We start from the raw sequence: 24,987 nt of genomic DNA on the forward strand, positions 1-24,987 counted from the left end.
CCTCTTACCTAAATTGCTCACCCACCTCACAATAACGTCATCAAACTAAACACTATACCTACCTACTTACCTATGTATAACACATATACATATAATATAATATATACCTACTTATCAATACTATACTTACTTAACAATACAACTAACTAAAACATAACTTTAATAATTTAAACTAGGTACATATTTGCATTTTTAATTTCAAACGTAACGTAGGTCCTATCTGATTATCAATTACTTACGTAGGTTTCAATAAAAAAAAGATGCAACTTTTCCAATAAAATAAAACACGATGTGTAATTTCCTCGATGACTATTAAAGCGGTAAAGAAAAAAACCTACCCGATTGAGAAGTAAACAAAGCTTTACGTATATCGTATCGCTATACATTTATATCTACGATGCGAGCATAAGGAACTCTTTATAGTCAGTGCGCCCGAGTCGATCGCACGCGCACATCTCGCGACGTCAAACAGTTTGTGGTGAACACACAACCCCCAATCCGGTACGTCGGTGATGATGAGCTGGGAGCAGGGACCCGACCGAGGGGATAAGTTGGAGATCAACGAGGCGGTTGGAAAACTTCTGCTGTCATTCAACTATGACACCATAGTGGCTCAACCTACCAAGTATGTAAACAACTGTTGCGTTTTTCAATACTTAATACGTATAAAGTTTGATAATCCTTCTAAGAGCTTTCGTAGCAGGCGTAGGCGCAAATAAAACTGCCTTTAAAGTTACAAAACAAAATAAACTTTGCTGATTCTACTTCCGTGGTAAAAGTAAAGTAATTAATGGCTTTTAAGTTTTAATACTGGATTCGCCCGATAAACATTTAATTTAGAGCTTTTGTAGCGCTACGTAGGCGTAGCGTAAAGTAGGATATTAAAGGGAACATTATAGATTAAGTAAGTAGGTACTTAGTTATAGTAAAGTGGGTAGGAGCTATATTTTCACCTAATTTATCTGTAAACATAATATTTTTTTGTTTTTATAAGATATCGTAGCGCTACTTAGACACAGAAAAAAGTGTGCATAAAAAATATCTAGGTAGATATCTTACGTTCTCTTAGTCGAGTCGTATGCGGAGGGAGGGATCTTATCACAAAAAAACTTTAAACATTGTCATTTAATGGTAAGGGCTCACGACTCACGACCCTCAGCAATGACAAATAAGATGCAAAGAGAGAAAAAACTAATATTGTTGTTCTTATGCGAAAACAAATATTGATTGACGAAACAATAAAAACTTTAGTCGCCTGACCTAACGAAATTATACAATGTGCAACAGGGCCTTAGTAACCCCCCGGGCCCGGCACATCTGGAATATTTGCACAAAACCTACCTACAATATCTCAGAAGAATGTTGATATAGCTGCTAGCTATTTCAAACATGTGCCAAAATACAAACTCTTGAAATGTGACCCTTCGTCAGAATTTACACGTTTCTCTGGCAGCAGAGGATTTTAGGAAGGCCAAACATGAAAATTCCGAAGAAAGTCACATTTTTCTGGGATATTATATATATGTAATATCATGTAGATTGATCATTATTTAAAAAGTAATGATATTCATTGGGCATTTTTCGCTCTTATTAGGTAAATTTAAAAAATGGGGTGATTTTTCTTTAAAATTTGAGTTAATTTATTTACTTATTATTATCAAATTGTTTCATTTGATTTCGGATATGTTTCGGATAGATAATATTTTAATTGATAAACTAGATAACAGCTAGTACCTAAATGAAAAAAAAACTGTAAAAACTAAAAAAAACCCTAAAAATATTACAGCAACTCAACGTCTTAACAAAAAAATAAAAAATCGTGTAAAAAAACTGCATGGATTAGACCTCTTTGTGCAAATATTCAAAAATGCCGAGCAGTCACTTAGCCCTGGGGCACATTGTATAGATAGGTATCTATACCTAAGCAAGCTTATCTGGTGAGTTCGTTCTATTATAAAGTTAAAACACTTAAAAGGTTCAAGTGCGCGGCATCTGCGCCTAACGATAACCGTCATCGAATTGAATTGTGCATTTCTTCTATTGTTTATTGCAAGCTTTCGAAGTTTCAACATTTTCATAAAAATCTGTAGGTACCTACAGGTAAAGCCCTTTCATACGATACCCCTCTTGGTATAGTTAGGTATTTTACTTTGGAAATTGAAAATACTAATTACTTATTTGTTCATATAAACACATTTTTTTTTGTGACGTAACCACAAATTCACGATTTCAGATTTTTTCCTTTACTCGTGCTATATATTAAGACCTATCGACCTGCCAAATTTCATGATTCTCGGTCAACGTAACGAAGTAAGTACTTTATAGGTAGGTTTTCTTGACATGTCTGTCTGTCAGACAGACATACAACAAAGTGATCCTATAAGGGGTCCTTTTTTCCTTTTGCGGTACGAAACTCTAAAAACAATAAATTCAATTTTCAACCGACGAAAAAAATTGAAAAATCTTTCGATCTATATGTATGCAAATGATCCCTGAATATTTTAAACTTAGGTAACTTATCCTATCCTACTAATAGACACATCAATGAATAGAATAGAATAGAATAGAATAGAATAGAATGTTTTTTTATTTATGTAAACTTTTTACAAGTGCTTATGAATAGTCAGGTAGTTTTAATTTACCACTGGTTCGGAATGCCGATCCTGCGAATGCGAAAATGGATCTGTTTGTTTGTCCTCTAATCACGCCGCAACGAAGTTACAACGGATCGACGTGTTGTTTGCATGGATGTAGTTATTAGTTAAAGATTTAGAAAGTGGCATAGGCTACTTTTTATGCCGGAAAAATAAAAAGTTCCCACGAGATTTTTAACCTAAGTTCACGCGAACGAAGTCGCAGGCATCATCTAGTAATTCCTGAGATCCACCACGATCGGTTCTCGGAATGAGTACATACCTATCTACATACTTAATATTAAAAGCAGATAAATGCGCGGGTCGCGGTATGTCTTAGATTAGTAATGGATGTGACCCCATATACTGAGAAATTCCATAATTAATACGGCATCTTTATAACTACAGTACTATCTTGAACTGTAGTTGTAAGATATCTACGGGGTGCGAGGTCGGCATTCTTGAAGCCAACACTCGATGTAAAAGCCTTATTGAATACTGTTATCTCTTATCAGCTCCTTGTTTATTAATTTCCTATCGACTGTCGGCATTTTGGGTCTCTGAATTGGTATTAATTCTTAGGGTTGTGCACCAAAGAGGTGCAAAGCATATTATAAATATTATGTACCGTAGTCCGTAGGTACTAGGTACCTACTAGGTAGGTACGAGTACTTCCTGCTTCAACCTGCTATATACCGAACTGGTAGAGTACCTATAGTCCGCGAGAGGTCGAGATGGCAATGGGGGTATGAGGCGGGGTATAGCACGGGTGCTGTGAGGATGTGCGGGGCGTTCCCTCCCCGATTCCAAACTCGAACCATCGCGTACTAGAGGTTGATACATTTCTGGTAAAAATGCATTGGACTTAAAATTCAGATGCAATAAAAAGAAAAGTATGGTATACGAAAGTGTACTAGTTATGTATTTTCTAAAAGAAAGTAATATGGTTGGTTCGAAGTAATTTTCGTAGTTTATTACGTTACACCTGCTTCTACACCTGCACTAATTCTACAAAAAACTTTCAGTGCCAACCCTACTAGATTGAGAAGTTTACAAAAAGACAACCATACACACAAAACTTTATACTTACTTGGCCAAATAGCTCTAAGTACTTAATATCTAATTTGCGGAGTTACATAATATGACAAAGAGTTCAATTTAGGTAAGTAGATAGTAGACTAACGTCGTCGTCATAACTATACGTCTTAGTTACGTAGGTACCTGTTATTGGCCAAAGCCACCATGATCCAAACTTCAAGTCGCTGATCTTTCCTCCCTGTGTTGGGGACAATGCACAAAGAAATATTCAGCTTTTATAAAATAACGAAGGTCTGATCCTTACAGGCTCTTTCTTTACCTATAGGTATGCGATCACCGCCGCAGTGCACTCTGCACCGGTGCGTGTGAGCTGAGGGTTTTAAATAATCCTCCAAGTGCGAGTCAAACTGGCGCACCGAGGGTTCCGTACTACAGTCGTATTTTGTCGACATATTGCACGATAAATCAAAAACTATTAGGTACGCATAAAAATAAATAAACATCTGTTCTAGAATGTACAGGTAAAGCCCTTTCATATGATATCCCACTTGGTATTTAGTAATCTTACTTTGAAGGTTGAAAATACTAATTATTTGTTCATAAACCCATTTAAATATGTTTTTTGTGATGTAACCACAAATTCCCTACCAAATTTCATGATTCTAGGTCACCGGGAAGTATCTCATAGGTTTTCTTGACAGACACGACAGACAGATGGACAGACAGACAGATGGACAGACAGACAGACAACGAAGTGATCCTGTAAGGGTTCCGTTTTTCCTTTTGAGATACGGAACCCTAAAAAACTGTAGATATGGTTACCTTGTTTTACTAAGACACTCTAAAATTATTAAATTAGATCTTTAGACATAATTATGTTTAATGTTAATTATTATTATTATTTTAATTTAATTTTTAGTTTCAAACATGTGTCTCATAGTACAAGTTTTTCCAGACCTTACGCTTCACTCTAAGGTCTAGACATAGATGGCTATAATAATATAATATACTAGCTGATCCCCGCGGCTTCGCCCGCGTAGATTTAGGTTTTTAAAGATCCCGTATAGCCTATGTCACTCAGGAATAATGTAGCTTTCTACTGGTGAAAGAATTTTTAAAATCGGTTCAGTAGTTCTAAAGATTACCCCCTACAAACAAACTTAACGACATCGGGCCGTGCAGCAGAAATCGTAATATTTTAATTTCGCCATAACTTCAAAACCAAACGTCCAATTTTAATCATTCAAAGACCAAATATTATCTGCATAAACTGTTCTTAGTGATGAAATCATTTATTTTGATAAGGATTAATAGCATGAGTAAAATAAACGCGTTTAAATGTAGTCCAAAAAAAATTCAAGATTTTTAAATAAAAAAATGGTTGCTGTGCCTCACTCGACATAGATGAGTATAGTGTGTCGCGGACTTTTTTGTAGATATTTATAAGATCTACAATTAATTAGAACATTTTATGGTTCTATCTTTTATAGTTTAGGCAGCGTACGCAAAATAAGTAACTTTTCTGGTTGATTTTTACACCTTGTGTCCGAAAAACCCAAATATCTTACGGAACCCTATTTTTTTCCAAAATAAAATATAGCCTATGTTACTCGTGGATAATGTAGCTTTCGAATGGTGAAAGAATTTTTAAAATCGGTCCAGTAGTTTTTGAGCCTATTCAGTACAAACAAACAAACAAACAAACAAACAAACAAACAAACAAAGTTTTCCTCTTTATAATATTAGTGTAGATTAAGTACTAGCTGCGCCGGCGAACTTCGTACCGCATAACAGTCGATTCAATTTTTTTAAAATTTTTCTCTCCGTAAAAACCATCCTCGTACTTCAAGGAATATTATGAAAAAAGAATAAGCGAAATCGGTTCAGCTGTTCTTGAGATGTGCGATCAGCAACACATTTAGCGATTCATTTTTAGGGTTCCGTACCTCAAAAGGAAAAACGGAACCCTTATAGGATCACTTTGTTGTCTGTCTGTCTGTCTGTCTGTCTGTCTGTCTGTCTGTCCGTCCGTCCGTCCGTCCGTCCGTCCGTCCGTCCGTCCGTCCGTCCGTCCGTCCGTCCGTCCGTCCGTCCGTCCGTCCGTCCGTCCGTCCGTCCATCCGTCCGTCCGTCCGTCCGTCCGTCCGTCCGTCCGTCCGTCTGTCCGTCTTTCCGTCTGTCCGTCTGTCCGTCTGTCCGTCTGTCCGTCTGTCCGTCTGTCCGTCTGTCCGTCTGTCCGTCTGTCCGTCTGTCCGTCTGTCCGTCTGTCCGTCTGTCCGTCTGTCCGTCTGTCCGTCTGTCCGTCTGTCCGTCTGTCCGTCTGTCCGTCTGTCCGTCTGTCCGTCTGTCCGTCTGTCCGTCTGTCCGTCTGTCCGTCTGTCCGTCTGTCCGTCTGTCCGTCTGTCCGTCTGTCCGTCTGTCCGTCTGTCCGTCTGTCCGTCTGTCCGTCTGTCCGTCTGTCCGTCTGTCCGTCTGTCCGTCTGTCCGTCTGTCTGTCTGTCTGTCAAGAAACCTACAGGGTACTTCCCGTTGACCTAAAACCATGTAATTTGGCAGGTAGGTAGATCTTATAGCTGACATTTGGGAAAAATCTGACAACCGTGAATTTAGGGTTAGATCACACAAAAAAAATTAAATTGTGGTCATGAACTAATAATTAGTATTTTCAACTTTCGAAGTGAGTGACTATATCAAATGGGGTATCATATGAAAGGTCTTCATCTGTACATTCTAAAACAGATTTTTATTTATTTTTATGCATAATAGTTTTTGAATTATCATGCAAAATGTCGATAAAATACGACTGTAGTACGGAACCTGCGCGCGATCATTGCGCGAGTCTGACTCGCACTTGGCCGGTTTTTATATGTAGAGAAGATGTCATTTTATGCGCCTCCCTCAAGACCTCTACCAAAGATTACCTACGTTAGGGTGCACACTGCGCAGACAGATTTCGTGTGAGGATTTTTATCGTCTTCCTGTTAGGTACCGATTTATTTCCGCATGGGGCGATAGTACTTCACAAACATTCCCTTTGTGGGGTTGCTTATCTCAGTCGTCCCAGGAGTTCCTAATGCACCTTCTTCCTACTTAGCGGTTCGTCTAAAATAAAATAAAAATTAAAAATATTTTTAATCAATTAAACTTTTACAAGTATTTTTGAATCGTCAGCTGCATCTACCACTGGTTCGGAATGCCTTTCCTACCGAGAAGAATATAGAAAAGTCTATATTCTATACCGAGAAATCATTAATGTCTAGAATGACACTTGTCGGGATTTTGAAAAATCTGGCCTTGTTATTTTCTACGTTATAAAAGGAGCCGCTGGGCAATTTTTCAAGGTCTAGATGGTCTAATTGAGCGATTTCTGTTTGTTCTCTTTATAATACCTATTAAATATCTATGGTCTGTGATAGTAGATATACTTAGTTCAAAAAGTGAGTTAGTTAAAAAAAAAAAAGGTATAGGTACTAATCCTACTTACCAACCTTATCGTACCTTATTAATTACCTAAGAACGTAGACATTTATTAAAAAAGTGTGTGTACGAAACTAGACTATAAAAGTCTAGGTATACCTTTTTTAGAAAAAGTACCAACCTAATTTACTTTTAGATTTAGATCAATTACGAGTTCATGAGCTAAGAGCTAATAAAACATGCTTAAAACTTTCTTAATATTTCATAATGATATGCACGAGTGAGTCATTACTATTGAAACCTCTTTGGTAGATTAAGATTTCCTCGCCTAGGCCGACGGTGCCGGTGCGAGCAAACAGTTTGCACGTCTATTCTAGCCTGCCCTGTAAGTGGGGGTGCAAACACGATCACAGGTGCCGCTTCCACACCCAGCACCCTGTGTACACAGCCCATTTCGATACCCGGTCTAATATTTGCTACGTACGAGTGCATGACTTCATTCAACTTCTGTTTATGACATGGAAAAGGGATTCGTTATTTGACAAGTAACAAAAGGTAATAACCTCAGAAAAGCTGGTTCATTTTTTGCGCATCGGATCAGCCAGGCTGTTTGTGCTTAGCGGAAATGCAGCCAGTATTCTTGGCACCATTACACGCGGGCATGATTTGTATAGTAATTAGATAAGGGTAGTTTTAAATTTTATTGTAATATTTTCAATAAAAAAAGTAAAAAAAAGTTTTCAAAATATTTCTAAAGTAGGTATACTAAAGTAAGTATGTACCCAGGTACATATTAGTTATGAATAGTTGGTGTCTAATATGCGCCAATGTAAAACTAAGTAGCTAAACAAAGATTGCGACGTGGTGTGCTAAATAGGTAGGTGTATAGATTTTCTGAGGTATTTCCCACCCGGCTACCAATCCTCATACGATAGTTCATGAAATCTAGAGCAAGGTACGAGTAGGTAGGATATGTTGCAATCTACACTTTATTAGGGACTAGGGTTTTCATCATCATTAAAATCAAACTGCTTCGCAGGTTGCATAAAGCGAAGTGGAATATTGTAACTTTTACAGATTTCTCCACCTCCTTTCTTACTTTTTGAAATGAGCTTTATAGAAACGAAACGCTAACCTTTTTCTTCTCCAGAAAAAGATGTGATACCTACAGCTCCCTTTTCCCTCCCTTTATGTAGAATGATACATATGTTTTTAGAAAGCTTAAAAGCTTCTATTAAAGTGTAATATTTAATTATTACTATTTTTACTTTGATTAAGTACGTGGTCATTTGAGTCACATTCGAATGCATTTTTGAGCAGATGTGGTTAAATTATCCAAGATACAGACATATAGTGAGGTACCACAGAACAAGTGGTGCGTAGAAAAGCTCTCAAAAAATTGTAGCATCTCTATTTTGTTTTACATTTGATAAAGAAATTTACATGGTCATTTGAGTTATATACCGTATACGATGCCTCTAATTTCCCGAGGTTCTAGCACAATATTGACAGAGTGTAATCTAGTACTAGTAGCAATGGTATGGAAGTATCATGGATGGTACCTAGCTACGTTGCGGTTTGTGTGTGTGTGTTAGCGGCCGGGCGGTAATGCGCACGGTTAACACCAGCCGCTCTTCATTACCGTCTATGTACTTATTTGGAATGCTTCCACTTGCTAAACGTTATTCGCGATCAGTTACCACGGTGAATTTACCTACATAAGTATATGGGATATACCTATCTCACGGTTGTAACGCAAATGAGTAAGTGAAACTGCGGGAGCCAGGTATGAGCCTACTGATTCACTGAAAAACAGGCCGAATTGAGAAGTACCTCCTTTTTGGAAGTCGGTTAAAACTATTGAAAATAATAAAAAATACTATAACTTTAAAATAATATATACATCAAAATACTAATATTGAAAATATCTCTTATAAGAATTAATCAAATTACTGCACGGGTAGGTACCTATCCGTTTTGCCCGACGCGCCAATATCCTACCCAAAACTAGAACAAATTATGGCAGAAAAACCCTTACCTATGAAGGAGCTAAACTTTATAACCAAATACCTGCACACATAAAAAATGTACACTCATTCAATGCATTTAAAACTGAATTAGCTGCTCACATTATGAGTAATGCGAATCACTTCGACAAATGCATTGAATGAGTACCTAAATGGCGTATATTTGTAAACTTTATTCTTAGAATTAAGTTCTCATGTAAGTGACTTTGTCTTTATGAGAATAAACGTCTTTAAACCTAAACCTATCAGAATCCAGTCAGACTTAAAAGTTGTTACTAAGTAAACAAAATGAAAGGTGTGTGAAATCTGCCAGTACGCACACTAGGCCAGCCTTGCGGTCTGTGGACAATGGCCTAAGAATATATATATATATATATATATATATTCTTAAAGCCCTAGGCATGTAGGCTATGTTCGTTACAACACACACAGGTACATTGCATGTTTAATAAACGTGCAACTAAATAGTCAAACTTGAGTTTAGTTCTGGTAGGTGTAACCTCTAGTAGCTGCAATGGAATGGAAAACCCCCGATTCAATTAGAACCAGGCCGTATTATAGTCGTAGATAGGGCCGAGTGGACGTTATCAGTAGCTTTGTGGACACAGATGTTTTCCCATGCACCCATCACTCTTGGGGCGCATAGAATCACCTACATACGATTTAGGTTCGTAGGTACTTGACTGTAGATAATAATTATATATTCTTGAAGTAGTAGGTATGGATAATCTGAGTATTTACCTACTGTATATGCAACTAACTACACATATAATAATTTTATTAGATAGGTAAGGCATCTACTAAGGTTTGCCTGTATGAATAAATTCTTACTTATAAAAAATAATTAATTAATTATTATAATTACAATACTAGTCGATTCAGAGAACTTGCTATAAGGGTTCCGTTTTTTGCCATTTGGCTACGGAACCCTAAAAAGGTGTATTAAGTAGGCAATACAGAGTGAACTTTTAGTCTAGTAGATTGCTTAGACACTTCAGTGCTAGTAACCATTATTATAAGATTCACTCAAGATGAAAGTAGGTAAGATATAGATATTTTACTATTGCATAGGTAGGTACTGCAGTGGTTTTTTTCTTCCCTTTCGTGTTTACCGAAAGTACCAAGAAGTCTACTTAAGTACTTAATACATTAATTCAAATCCATGCAAACGAAAACATCGGAAAATCGTTAGTATCTAGGTATATAAATATTTTTTATTTATTTTATGTTATGCACTTCCGGTACCTACGCAGTATTGAATTGGCAATCGCACTGCATTCACAGAACTTGTATGTTTTATCGCTTTTATATCAACACAAATATGGTGCACAGTCTGTGTAGGTACAAACCTGCATGCCCTATTTGAAAATAAGTAACTAAGTACTTATATGCTTACCATCATCAGGACTCAGGACAAGGAAAAGGAAAAGATTTTCAACAGTTAGCAAATAAAAAAGGAAAGTTACTTCCGATATTAATGGATCAAATGATAAGATAGTCATAATGTCACCCTTACTTTCGTCGAATCTCATATATTCCCATGGTTTAACCCTTGAAGCAGGTGTCCGTCTGTCGTATCTATCTACAAATTTGTTGTTATGATAAGCGGAGTCGAGTGCCAGAATAATAATTGTGGTGCAGCTACCGTAATGTTTTAGAGCGCTATTAATTATTTTATGGTGGTTGTTAAATTGACTGTAAAGATAACGGCGGTCAGGGGATGTTTGGAAGTGAGTGGCGACAGAAGAATTTTACAGCCGGTGACTGTACTCTTGAATGAACAGATTTGCCTGAAAATACCCCCATAAAACTAGATCAAATACTTGTAATATCCTTATAGGTAAAACTAGCTTATGCTTGCGACTTCGTCCGCGTGGACTACACAAATTTCAAACCCCTATTTCACGCCCTTAGGGGTTGAATTTTCAAAAACCCTTTCTTAGCGGATGCCTACGTCATACCTAATAGCTATCTGCATGTCAAATTTCAGCCCGATCAGTCCATTAGTTTGAGCTGTGCGTTGATAGATCAGTCAGTCAATCAGTCAGTCAGTCATTCAGATTATGATTATGGCTGGAGCGTTTGGAAGCTAGAAAGATTAGCTAGAAGCTATAATTAGGTAAGTATTTTAATTTTGAATGACGACTGAAAATATAGACCTACTTATCCATTATGCAAATAGGGTTAGCCTAGCTAGATTTTGATTCCATTTTTAACTATGTATGTCCAAAGCTAAAATATCATAAAACTTCATTCAAGCTTCTGATTAGGCATAAGAATGGCGATACAAATATGTGAAAAGTTAATTAATAGTATACGTAATACCTATAGGTAGGTAATGTGGTGGGTGTAACCCTGATAATTTAGGTAATCTGAATTTATCCTTCAAAGTTTTACACAATACAAAGTACTCACATACTTATTTGTAATTAAATTACTTATACTTAGTTCAAAACTAGTACACTAACAGAATATCCATCATAAAATAATAACATTTATTTTATGATGGATATTCTGTTCGCAAATTTATGTCGGATTAGTAAAAGTGATGGGAAGGGGCAGCGCCGGCGCATCGTTGGGAGCAGAAATAGCGTGGGCGGGCTCGTCACAGATGACAGCTATCTGCATTCTGCGCTGTTTATGACTTCCTCAGCCAATGGCCTTTTCACGATTGAGCCAAGTTGTACCTAAGTACTCGTAATGTTATCCAAGTCAATTCTAAGCTTCAAAGTTTGGAACATCGCTCGGTACAAAGTTGCCTGTTTAGTGTTTAGTGATATTCTACAGGAGAGTGTGCCCAAGAACCTTTTGACTTGGTTCCTCCTTCACCTTTCTACTATCGTCAAGGTCTGCACCCGAACGTATATTTGAAAGTCCGCGGACACGTAGCTACGAAACGATTTGCCTCCTCATTTCTACTTTCTAATTCCAACCGCTAGGATATGGAACGCCCTTCTGGTATCAGTTTTACTATTAAGGTAACAAGTCAGTACTCAAGTCAAGAGTGAATAGGCATCTTATAAATAAAAGGTCTGATTGCAGCTAAGCGCTAGTCTGTAAATTAAAACAAACTATCGTGGCACCCTTAATTATTTAAAGTTTATGGGTGTCTGCTAAATAAATAAAATATAAAAAAATTGACAATATACTTTGACCTAAGATTTTTTCACCTTTATTACCTGTCATCTCCCAAAGCCACCGTGATCCAAACAAACGTTCCTCCCAGTGTTGGGAACAATGCGCAGAGAAAGAAACTCAGCTTTTATAAAATAACTGAGGTCTGACCCGCGTTGGCTCTGTCTATATAGATCTCCACCTAATATTAAATAGGTAGGTACCTATAAAGGTGAAAGCTTGGATGTTTGTGACTAAGTACTTCACGCTACAATGACTGAAGTCTAAACCGATTTGGCTGAACTATAGCTACAGCTATAGCTATAGTTATCTCCTGAATAAACACAGAGGCTACTTGTTATCCCAGACCCCAGACAATCAAATAGTATCCACGGGATTTTTAAATAACCACGCGGACGAAGACGCGGGAATTAAATTAACAAAGTAGGTAGGTACTATGACAACATTGTATTGTAACTATACTTAGTTTCATGTAAGTAAACCATATTTGGAACTCTATGCTTGTTTTTGATAATAAATCAATCAAAAACTTCTCTGCACGTGGCTAAATTCTAATTGCGAGCTTTCATAACAACGGGTCAAATAAAATCTCGTTCAGCTAGCCTAAATTTATTATCAAAATATTCTGAAGTTGTTTTGAATAAGTTTTACTATAGACTATAGTAGTCGCGCTACCGTAACTATTATATTTAGTTATAATATTAAGTATTATGTTCTTATTAATGTTATTTATTGTGATTCGACTAGCTAGGAACCTACGCGTAAGTACAATACGCGGCCGAAAGTGATGAACATCGGCCTTTAGAATTACATTTCATCTTTGTAGAGCGTTGTTTCTGTCACTCATACCCATATGACGCTTTGTCGGTCTCAACAACCGAGACAGTGCTTTACAAATCTGCTGTCTCCTTCTAAAGATCGGTCGTAGTCCTACGTCCTAGTTCTGTACTCGTACGGTGAAACTACAATAACTGTATACTTATATATTATAATATACTATACTAGCAGATGCCCGCGACTTTGTCTGCGTGGTTTCTCATGAGATCTGAAATTTTCCCGCTGCAAAAGGCCTCACTTACCTACTTACTTAGTCTCACCTTAAGACACGGATCCCAGAATACCTAAATGCCAATTTTCATACCTCTAACTTCAAAAACATTGGATTTTCATAAAACCCGTCCACCCCCATTTTACTCCCTTAGGGGGGAATTTAGTGAGATCCTTTCTTATCTGATACCTACCCCCTAGAAATAGCCTACATTTCCAATTTCAAGTAAAATAAAAATTGTTAAAACTTTTCTGTAAAAACATTGCATTCCTATTTTACCACCCTTAAGGAGGGAATTTCCCAAATTGAATTATACAGATTTTTATTATTTAAAGCTAATAACCTAAATGTCGATTTTCACGTCTCTAACTCCAAAAACATAGGACTTTCATACAACCTTCGGCCCCCCCTTTCGCACCCTTAGGGGGGAGATTTTTCAAAACCGTTTCTTAGCTGACACCTACGTCCTAGAAAGAACCTACCATCCAAATTTCAAGTTTGTAGGCTTTATAGTTTCTGAGATTTCGTGATTAGTCAGTCAATCAGTCAGTCAGTCAGTCAGTCAGTCAGTCAGTGAGTGAGTGGTATTTCTCTTTTATAAATTTAGATTCAGTATTGTACGTACTTGTACGTACTTACACAAGTACTACCAACCAATAAACCAACAAACAAACATACATTCGCATTTATAATATAGATAAGTATATTTATTATGCGAAAGTGTGTTTGTTTGTTGGTTTATTGGTTTGTCCTTCAATCACGTCGCAAAGGAGCAACGGATCGACGTGATTTTTTGCATAGATAATTACATGTGTAAGGGCTCCACTAGAAAGCGTATACCCACTATTACGGCAGTTTTGTAGACCTTTAGATTATTTAATAGAAAACGGTACTCCGCTTAGTGATGATTTTATAAATTGAACGAAAAAAAATACTATATAGATAGATGTTCGTAATAAACTCGTGCCTCGGATCGTTGGTTTGTCATAGAGAGACAGAGCCAGCTCGTGCCAGACCTGCGTTATTTTATAAAAGCTGAAAGTTTCTCTGCGTATCGTCCCCAACACGCAGGAACGATCCGCGACTATGAAGTTTAGATCATGGTGCCTGGTGGCTTTGGGAGGTAACAGTAATAACGGTGTAAGGAATCTTACGTCAAAGTACAAAGTCTATTTTTTCATATATTTTCACCATACAGTGTCTGGCAATGCGTGACGTGGTTTCTAATACTATTCCGAAGAAAATAGAAAAAAAATAGACTTTATACTTTGACGTAAGATTTTTTACACCTTTATTACCCGTTATCTCCGAAAGCCACTACGATTCAAACTTCATAGTCGCGGATCGTTCTTCCCTGTGTAGTGGACAGTACACAGAGAAACTTTCAGTTTTTATAAAATAACGAATGTCTGGAACGCGCTGACTCTTAGTCCAATATGTTTTATGAAAAAATTATGTCCCATTCGTTGTAAACACAGATGTAGAGACGAAGTATAGAGTCGTAGACTGTGAAATCTGGTGTAGTAAATCAAAGCTTACAGCTATAAAACTTTTTGTCAAGAAACGGACGCGTTCGGTAATCATTTTTAATTTTAAGCCTTTAAAATTAAACGAATACTTGCTCAGGGAAATAATAAAATATTACTTTTACTCACTTTACTAATATTATTATGCCATGTTTTTAGAGATTTTCAGTTTTGTCGTATAATTCACTTGAAGTGCACATTCAGATATATTTTTCTAATAGGATTTGTAAAATATCATCATGATCAACCCATCACCGGCTCACTACAGAGCACACGTCTCCTCTCAGATAGAGAAGGGTTATAAGGGAATAAAATTCCTAAATAGGCTAAATCAATACAGTTTCAGGATTTCAGTATCCATAGTCCAGACCAATGTTATAAATGCGATAGTGTGTCTGTCTGCCTGCTAGCTTTTCACGGTCCATCCGTTTATTCGATTTTAACGACATTTGGTACAGAGATAACTTACATCCCAGAGAAGGCCATGATAGCTCGGATATACCGGAATATTCGCAGGTAAATCAAAGAGTAATTCTCACGAGATTTAAAAAAAACCTAAATTCATGTGGATGTAGTTGTGGCATCATTTACTTACTTTGTACGGATAGTTGCAACTTGCATCCTAGAGACTGACATAGACTGCTTTTTATCCCGAAAAATGATAAAGTTCCCAAGGGATTTTTGAAAACCTAGGTAAATCCACGTAGACGAAGCATCATCATGTAGAAGAACCACACAAAAAGTTTAAATTATATGGATTGATGTAATGGAATAGGATGTAAGTACCTATCTGTGATTGTCAGAATATGTTACTAACCAGATGGCGGCGCGCGGTAGGTCCTCTACATCTCTACAAAAACTAATCGAATACTTTTAGATTGTCTCGAAAGTTGTATCTACATACTTTATTGTGATTTTGTTCAGATCAGCAACTTTACTGTACATATGCAATCATTGTAAAACTCTAATTTTCATGTGCTGCCATGGATAGGCAATAAAGCACACTAAAGGTCATTTCTTTAGAACTCGTTCGAACTAATAAACAAGGAAATCGCTGGTTGTTCGGAGAAGCAGTGGGTAATTATTAGGTACGTTTCATATTGGTTCCTGAGAGTGATCCGTTAGAAATTGATCGACTTTTAGTGGCGTGTCAGCGTTTGAAAAAAGCATAATTTATCGTCAGCATTGATCGCGAGGAAACCCGAACGCGGCGTTTAGAAAATAAAAAAGTAATAAAATAAGAGATGTTTACGAGCGTAAAATGACGTGAGGGTCTACCACTTGGGTTATTTAAGAAGTTTACATGCGCCGACGTACCTACCTATTACCTATTGAAAGTTGAACTGTATTGAAGTTGAACTGAAGTATCTAGAAGGTAGGTACCTACTTAGATAATCTATGGTTGAACTATAACATTACATAGAACACGAACATAACATAGGGCTAATAGTGGTAGCTAAGTATAAAAGGTAACCCTGAGTAGTACTTATACAAAATGGTATACCTACCTAGATATAATATTGTGCCAATGATTTATGTAGTGTAGGACTGTACTGTAGACTGTAGAGAGTAGACCACATGAGTTGTAGACTGTAGAGTAGCTGTAGGTAGCTGTATGTTAGGACGGCTAGAAGGTAATAATGTCGGTCGCGCGCCGAAAGTTGAAACTTTTAAGTGGCACAGCTACTCGAGTGCGTATTTCATATTGCTTGTGTCAACATTAGCTTTTGCTTTGTGTTAAGCGCTGATGTAAGTTATATATCTACCCACTTAATTGTTTTTGGTTTAGCTACCTACTCATTGCCCTTTATTTAAATAATCGTTCATAAAAAAGGGGTTTACGTATCTAAATACAAACGACATTTACCTACTATAGTTTTATGCTTAACTATCATATTACGTATTCATGTTTTAGTAGCTCTACGGCTTAGGAGCAATGCAATTAAACCCTTAGGTACGTACTAAGGTTCAAATTCTTAGGCTCGAATCGGACGCAATAGGTACGCAAGCATAGTAAACATTTTACTTAGGTCATTAAGCAATGCTCCGAATGGGAGATAGTTTCGACGTCGTACCTAGGTACTTAAAATGAAATTTGGATCTATAGTGCGCCTCGTACAAAAGGCACTTACGAGTACTTACATACGATTAGGTAGGTATTTAGGCTCAAAAATTATCGTATGCGGATCGGATATAATGCGTAAAGAACCTTATGTGCCCATAGACGAGTTTGTATAAGAATTAAAGATAAATTCTTTTCTGCAGAGGCGGCGGCTGTATGCGCAGGAAACACGTGAAGAGGCCGATGAATGCGTTTATGGTGTTCGCGCAGGCGATGCGCAGACGCCTCTCCGAGCAACGACCCTCGCTGCACAACGCTGAGCTCAGCAAGTCCTTAGGCTCTATGTGGAAGTGAGTTTAATCTTATTCAAACGGCTCAATAGCTCATCCATTTTAGGCTATAGGTACATAAAATAAAATCGCAGTGGAATCTACTACATAAAAACGTCAGAGGTCGTTGCGGCGGTTTCAATCGGGGCGGGGATGCCCCGCATACCCGCACAGCCTCCGCGCTAACCCTAACTATGTAAGTAGGTATGTACTTAAAGCTAGCAGCTTCGGGAGGTTTGTTGAGATTCTTACAGAATTTCCTTAATATTTGGAATTTGTTTATACCTATACTTAACTTCCTCCAGAATAAGCACCTGTTTTTAGGGTTCCGTACCTCAAAAGGAAAAACGGAACCCTTATAGGATCACTTTGTTGTCTGTCTGTCTGTCTGTCTGTCTGTCTGTCTGTCTGTCTGTCTGTCTGTCTGTCCGTCTGTCTGTCAAGAAACCTACAGGGTACTTCCCGTTGACCTAGAATCATGAAATTTGGCAGGTAGGTAGATCTTATAGCTGACATTTGGGGAAAAATCTGAAAACCGTGAATTTAGGGTTAGATCACACAAAAAAAATTCAATTGTGGTCATGAACTAATAATTAGTATTTTCAACTTTCGAAGTGAGTGACTATATCAAGTGGGGTATCATATGAAAGGTCTTCACTTGTACATTCTAAAACAGATTTTTATTTATTTTTATGCATCATAGTTTTTGAATTATCGTGCAAAATGTCTAAAAATTCGACTGTAGTACGGAACCCTCATTGCGCGAGCCTGACTCGCACTTGGCTGGTTTTTTTTCTTGGGACTTATAGCCACACTAGCTTATGATCACGACTTCGTCCGCGTGGACTACACAAATTTCAAACCCCTATTTCATCTCCTTAGGGGTTGAATTTTCAAAAATCCTTTCTTAGCGGATGCCTAACGTCATAATAGCATATGCGTGCCATTCAGCACGATTCGTCCAGTAGTTTGAACTGTGCGTTGATAGATCAGTCAGTTACCTTTTCGTTTTATGTATATTTAGATTTTTGGTCACAAATTAGTCACACCACGTTGTCAGAGGAATTTTTTTAAAAATCGTGATCGCGATAATAAAATTGATTAAAGTAACTATAGTTTACAATTTAAAACAACACTACATTGCAATTTTAACGTCAACCCATCCAACGGTTATCTAAATGAGCACATCGTGTTCGATGAGATGACTAACATCAAGTACTGCAAGCGGGGTTGAGAAAGTAAACGGGGAAGGTATAGCTATATAGCGACAGATTCGCAGCTCAGTGAAATTTGAGCTTTATTCCATTACAACAAAATGAAAATTTCAATGGGGAAAAGAAGCTGATGTAGCGGAGTGGAGAACGCGTGCGGCGCCCAGCAGAGCGGCGTGCATCGATTGTTTACTCATTAAAATGCTATCGCCGCTAAGTGATGTGATAACATCTCTAACTGTCTCGAGCCTTCCACTGGAGCTTTGGTTAAACTTAAAAAGTTACGAATCAAAACGCAATTTTAGAAACTGACGAAGCTAAAGCTTGGACAGCTACAAAGTTTGGGACTAGGATGGAAAATTACCATAGACATTAAAGTGTATCAAGTAGATGATACCATACTAATTTCACATACACTCAAGCATAGTGTAGGTGCCTACCGGTTAATTACTTAGTTATTTAATTCTAATTAATACAAACAACAACAAAAAATTGCACAAATTGAAGGATATTATAACATTTTAAGGATCATATTATTTTGATAGCATAGGCCACCCGCGAAGAATTACCTACTTACACAAGAATGACTTGGCTAAGTATTCAGAGCAAACTCTCGAATCATCAAAGAAAACAGTCGGTGAAAAGATGCTGATTGACCAACCGACTCTCTAAACTGTCTACTGTCTGCGAATGACTGGATTAGCAATTTGTGCTTTTTACACGACCATGCCTAAAAAAGGAGTGTAATTTTTTCATGATTTGTGTATGTACTTATGTTATTTAAGTTTCTTTATTCCACAACATAACCATTTTTGTCTGGTGGGAGACTTCGGCCGTGGCTAGTATGTTCTATTACATGAACATATCACAGATTTACCTAATGATGTATTTTGAACAAAAGCTTCGCATTAGTTAAGTATTATGATAGTGTGATCCAATGATTAATGACAAGACTAGAGTTAATACGTGGTCAATGCGGATCTTACGGCACTTTGCAGGGCGACGCGACGCGCGGCTCGCCCCGGCATCTGGAATTAGTCTGTCGATCATATCTTATGACACTGACGGCTACATCATACATTGGTTTTATTCGCAGGGAGCTTCAAACAAACGTAGTTTGGCTCTCGTTACAATAGGTACTAACCAATCAAACTCAATGAAAGTAGATAGGTACTTTCTAGGAACTAATACCTACTGTGTTCTTCTAGACGGACTGTGGTTTTCTAGAGTTCTATTCCTAATATTAAAATATATTCAGTTACACGGTTTAGAATTTACATACTTTACCTACATATAAGTACTTAAGTATCTAAATCTTTAAGCTCGTGTAACTTTAAAACTATATAGTTATCTAAGTATATATTTTTACGGAAATCTGGCTAACCACAGAAAAAAATATAATATGTTAGTGTCTAGAACGTATCTACAAAATTACATCGAATTTGATTGAGGATTTTTGAAACTATAAACTAGGGCTATAAATTGGTTCTTTTTGTTGCAGGAGCCTAAGCGACAACCAAAAATTACCATTTATCAAGGAAGCGGAAAGGTTGCGTACCCAACACAAAAGGGAGTACCCCGACTACAAATACCAACCTCGCCGCCGCAAGCCCCCACCGGCAACCACGACGAGGCTGAAGCGCGAAAAGACGCCAGAGCTGGACTTCTCCCGCATCGAGGTCGACGGGGCGTTGTTAGCGGATGGCACACCAGATGGTGCCGAACTAGACCAGTACTTGAAGCCAGCGCCTATTTTAGACTACCACGAGATGCAACCACGATACACTCACAGCTTACAGCATCCTCCGGGACTGTATTCTCCCCCTATACCCTCACATTTACACCCACCGTGTGGAGATTGGCAACACTACCCCGGGCATCCCTAAAAAGAAAAAAAACCCCTTATGGGTGACAAAAGTTCCAAATATCGCGAATCTAAACATTTAAAAATTTAAAATAGGTCATAGTTTACAAATATATTTAATAGCTATTGTAAATATCATGGTAGATATCGCCACATGGGGGTTTGAATCCCGCACGTGCGTTTAATCACATCGCAAAGCAAACATTGGAAGAACATGTTGATATCTAAGATTGACATTATAAATTTTATTATAATAGATACACCAGCGACCGTCCGTGGCTTCGTTCAGCGAAAATATTTAAATCCTCTTTTATTTCGTATTTCGTGCGAATTTCGAATTTGGCCTTATTCCGCGTCTAGTTTATAAAAGAAAAAACCTATGTGTTACCACCTACTAAATTTCATCTTTCCAGGTCCTAGAATTTGGGCCGAGCGTTGATGAGTCACATTTTAATTTTATTTGTGATGTACCACGACAAATTCACGGTTTTCGGATTTTTCTCTTATATGTGTGCTATAAGACCTACCTACCTGTCAAATTTCTTGATTCTAGGTCAACGGGAAGTACCCCAAAGGTTTCTTGACTGACAGACAGACAATGAAGTGATCCTATAAGGGTTCCTATTTTCCTTTTGAGTTACGGAATAGCATAAGTCGAACAATAAATTTAGCTTTGTGTATTAATTATTTTAGTTATTTTAAGGATTACCTACAGTTAAATAATTTCTTTTTCATAAGGTGCCACATTATTTTTAGTGTAGAATTATTAGGTGATGCTGTTTGAAGCATGATTGCCGTCAAGCGCAAGCCTATCTCTATATACTACTATAGCTAGCTGCCCCGGCGAACTTCGTACCGCCTAACAGTCGATTCTTTTTCAGGTTTTTTTTTAATTTTTTCTCTCCGTAAGAACCATCCCCGTACTTCAAGGAATATTATGAAAAAAGAATTAGAGAAATCGGTTCAGCTGTTCTCGAGATTTGCGATCAGCAACACATTCAGCGATTCATATATGGAGATCTATCAGTACCCTTATTATAAATGCGAAAGTGTGTTTGTTTGTTGGTTTATTGGTTTGTTGGTTTGTCCTTCAATCACGTCGCAACAGTGCAACGGATTGGCGTGATTTGATTTGCATGGGTATAGGTTAAGACCTGGAGAGTGACATAGGCTACTTTTTATCCCGGAAAATCAAAGAGTTCCCACGGGAGTTTTAAAAACCTACATCCACACGTACGAAGTCGCGGGCATCTGCTAGTAGTCTATAAGTACTTTAATAAAAAAAATTGAACTGTCTGTCTGTAATTTTGCAATAACTACCTCATATTAATTTGACGAACTTTCACAGACACGTAGAGGATTAACCAAGGTATAACATAGGCTACTTTTTTAACCAACTTTCAACAAAGGAGGAGTTGTGTTTTTTGCCTATATGTATACACCGAAATCTCCGAGATTTCTGAAATGATTTGCATAATTTTAATCGATAGAGAAACTTTGAGACATTGTTCCATAAAAATTTGGATCTCCTCAATCCTGATGCTGTACGGGACCTGACCACCAAAAACTGATGGGATTTACAAACTGTTGGTTATAAATTGTTATTGGAGGTGTCTACTAAGTACACTTTTTAAACTCGATGACCCAACTCCTCAGCCCTGATATTGCATTACAATATCGTGGTGATCCCACGGGATTTTTAAAGAATCATGCGTTTAAAAGTTTTTACGAAATTTGGTAGGTATTGAGTTAGTTTGCATCTCGGGGACGGTCAACTACGGATAGGCTACTTTTTGTCCTGCAAAATCAAAAGTACCCGCGGCAAGTTTAAAACCTAAATTCACGCGGGCGAAGCCCCGGGCATCAGCTAGTCTTGCAATAAAAAGTATGGTCTCGAAAAGTAAATAACATTATCAACTAAGTTGAAATCCGAACTTTCTGTAATTCGAATGAGTGCTTTTCACATACTTACACAGTAGATTATTATAGGTATACTTACTTAGGACTTATAGGAGTTAGGTATACCTACCTACTAATTTAATTTTATTAATATTGTATGGCAATCGCTCGGTGTAAATATTGGCAGCAGGTTATTATTAAATATTTCGTATTTTTAACCGACTTCAAAAAAAGAGGAGGTTATCAATTCGACTGTATGTTTTTTTTTCTTTTTTTTTTCTTTGTATGTTTGTTACGCGATTACTCCGTCAATTATAAACCGATTTTGATGATTCTTTTTTGTTTTGTAGGACATACTTCCGAGGTGGTCCCATTTTAATTTGGTAAAGATCTGATGAATATCTTCGGAGATGGAGAACGGAACTCCTCAATTAATAAGAGTAAATTGCTCGCGATCAGTGTAATAGCTTTGTAAACAGTAGGGTTTTAACCAGGCATAGCATATTTTTAACCGACTTGAAAAAAGGAGGAGTTTCTCAATTCGAATGTATGTCTTTTTGTACGCGATTTCTTCGCCAAATATGAACCGATTTATAATGATTCTTTGAAACAGTAGGTTTTAACCAGACATATCATATTTTAGTACCATGCAGGATGGGGCCACTAAAAATTGTGAAATAAATTAAAAAAAAAAAAAACCGACTTCAATAACCACCAACACTAAAAAGTAAAAAATAATTTAATTTATTACCCAATATATTATGTATACAAGAGTTATTGTAGTTCTATAGTAATATTTTTGGAGTCGGTGCCAATGTGGAGTCGCAAAACACTATGAAGAGTAGATAGACGGTTCGTGCGGCTAATTGGCACCGGCTCCAAAAAATATTTTAAAGTTCGTAGTTTAAAGGCAGATAAACTGTAGCTTAAAGCTACTCGCATACTACAAGACGACCTAGACTAGTTTTTTTTTTGTTTGAAAGTTGGCTAGATCGCGAGTGTTCTTAGCTATAATCCAAAAATAACTTAATCAAAAAAATTTACCAGCTCTTTTTTAGTTTCCTTTATAGAATAATAAGATTGGTAATTATACTATCCGATCAATACATATTAGTATCCAGCCAAATTCTAATAAGGCCAAATTCTAATAAGGCGACGCACTGGCATGGGAGTGCGAAATCTATATATTTATATAAAAGGTAAAGCTGACTGACTGACTGATCTATCTATCTACAGGATGGATTGGGCTGAAAGGCATGTAGATAGCTATTATGACGTTGACATCCGCTAAGAAAGGATTTTTGAAAATTTAAACGAATCGGTGACAGGAGCACTAGTACAGGTACACTAAAGTTGATCGAAATGGTCATGTGGTCCATGATGTGGATGGAAAAATGAGCACGATTACGTCTTCTAGCTAAGACTTATTGTAGGACTAGTTCGCGCTCACGGAATTCTACTAGATGTGTCTTTGGCTTTAAGTTCGTGAAAAAACCTCAAACTCCAAAGTTAATTAATTGTATTCCTCTATGTATTTGCCTACTCAGGTTATTAGTTACTTAGTTTTTAATTTTAATATCATCCTACTATATAAACTTGTAAGTTATTATTGTGATTAATTAGCTAAGTAATGTTAATGTTATTTTTTTAAATAAAAGTTTTTATTGTCTTCAATAACTTTTGTTTTATATCTTTACCTTAATTGGTAGGTACTCCTATCCTATCCTGCAGAATTCTACACGTGGCTCAACGAGTGGACCAATTTTAATGATCCTTGCACCAAAAAATAACAATAAACTATGCATCAAAATGGATCTTGCTGGTTGACTGTTGTTTGTTGTTCTTGAAGCCTACAATGTGAAAGTGTGTCTGTCTGCTAGCTTTTTACGGCCCATCCGTTTAATTGATTGTAACGTGGTACAGTGATAGCTTGCATCCCATACCGTATTTTGTCCCGGAAATCAAGTAATTCACACGGAATTTTTAAAATCCCTAAAACCATGCCGAAGAACTTGCAGGCATCATGTACATATTTACCTACTAGTACAGAGATAGCTTGCGTCCCGGAGAGGAATGGGTGTAGACTACTGTACCGGGCAGAAAATATTGTATATCGCCCTAAAAATGAGATTTCGGCTTTTTGTTGTCTCTGTCACTCATACCTAAGCTATGTGACGTTTTGTCGGTCTCAACGACAGAGACAGTGCTCTACGAAACCGCTATCTCTTTCTAAAGGTCGATACATTATTTTCTACCGCGTACGTTTTTTCCGGAAAATCAAAAAAGTCCCACGGAATTTTAAAAACCCGAAACTACGCGGATGACGTCGCTTCATCTAGTAAAAGTACAATAAGTAAGTAATAATAATTTATCCATCTTCCATAATGAATAGCAGTGATTATTTTTCCGACCCAAATGTCGACCAATAGAATTGCACCATTCGACGTCACGTGGTACAACCTACATGGTATTATACTGATAATTTTTTGAAAATTTTCTCTGGTAGTAAACAAAACATGATCCAGTCAAATTAACCACACGTCAAACTGACAGGTTGAATTCAATTGTGAAAATTGGAGATTTTGGCCGACATTTGGGACGGAAAAATAATCCCCCGAATACCACACGAGCTTCAAAATTATCTGGCATTTCCCTCAAGGTTCCCTGCAAACAAATAAAGTCGTCAAGTTTTTCAGGAAAAATCACTCGCGCTTCGCGCTCGTGATTTTTTAACCTGAAAAACTTGACTCCTTCATTTGTTTGCAACGAACCTATCGGGAAATACCCGATAATTTTGA

The 24,987-nt window shown here is 37.2% G+C and overlaps 1 protein-coding gene across 1 annotated transcript; it reads left to right on the plus strand.

Moving 5' to 3' along the window:
* Nucleotides 1-437: 437 nt before the first annotated feature.
* On the plus strand, nt 438-23,866 carry LOC117988472 (transcription factor SOX-8-like). The gene is made up of 3 exons (XM_034975625.2): nt 438-625; nt 17,090-17,236; nt 19,928-23,866. The coding sequence occupies exons 1-3, from the start codon at nt 513-515 to the stop codon at nt 20,310-20,312; spliced, it is 645 nt and encodes a 214-aa protein (XP_034831516.1). The 5' UTR covers nt 438-512; the 3' UTR covers nt 20,313-23,866.
* Nucleotides 23,867-24,987: the final 1,121 nt, after the last annotated feature.

The sequence above is a fragment of the Maniola hyperantus genome, chromosome 14, assembly GCF_902806685.2.
Source record: "Maniola hyperantus chromosome 14, iAphHyp1.2, whole genome shotgun sequence".
NCBI classification, from domain to species: domain Eukaryota; kingdom Metazoa; phylum Arthropoda; class Insecta; order Lepidoptera; family Nymphalidae; genus Maniola; species Maniola hyperantus.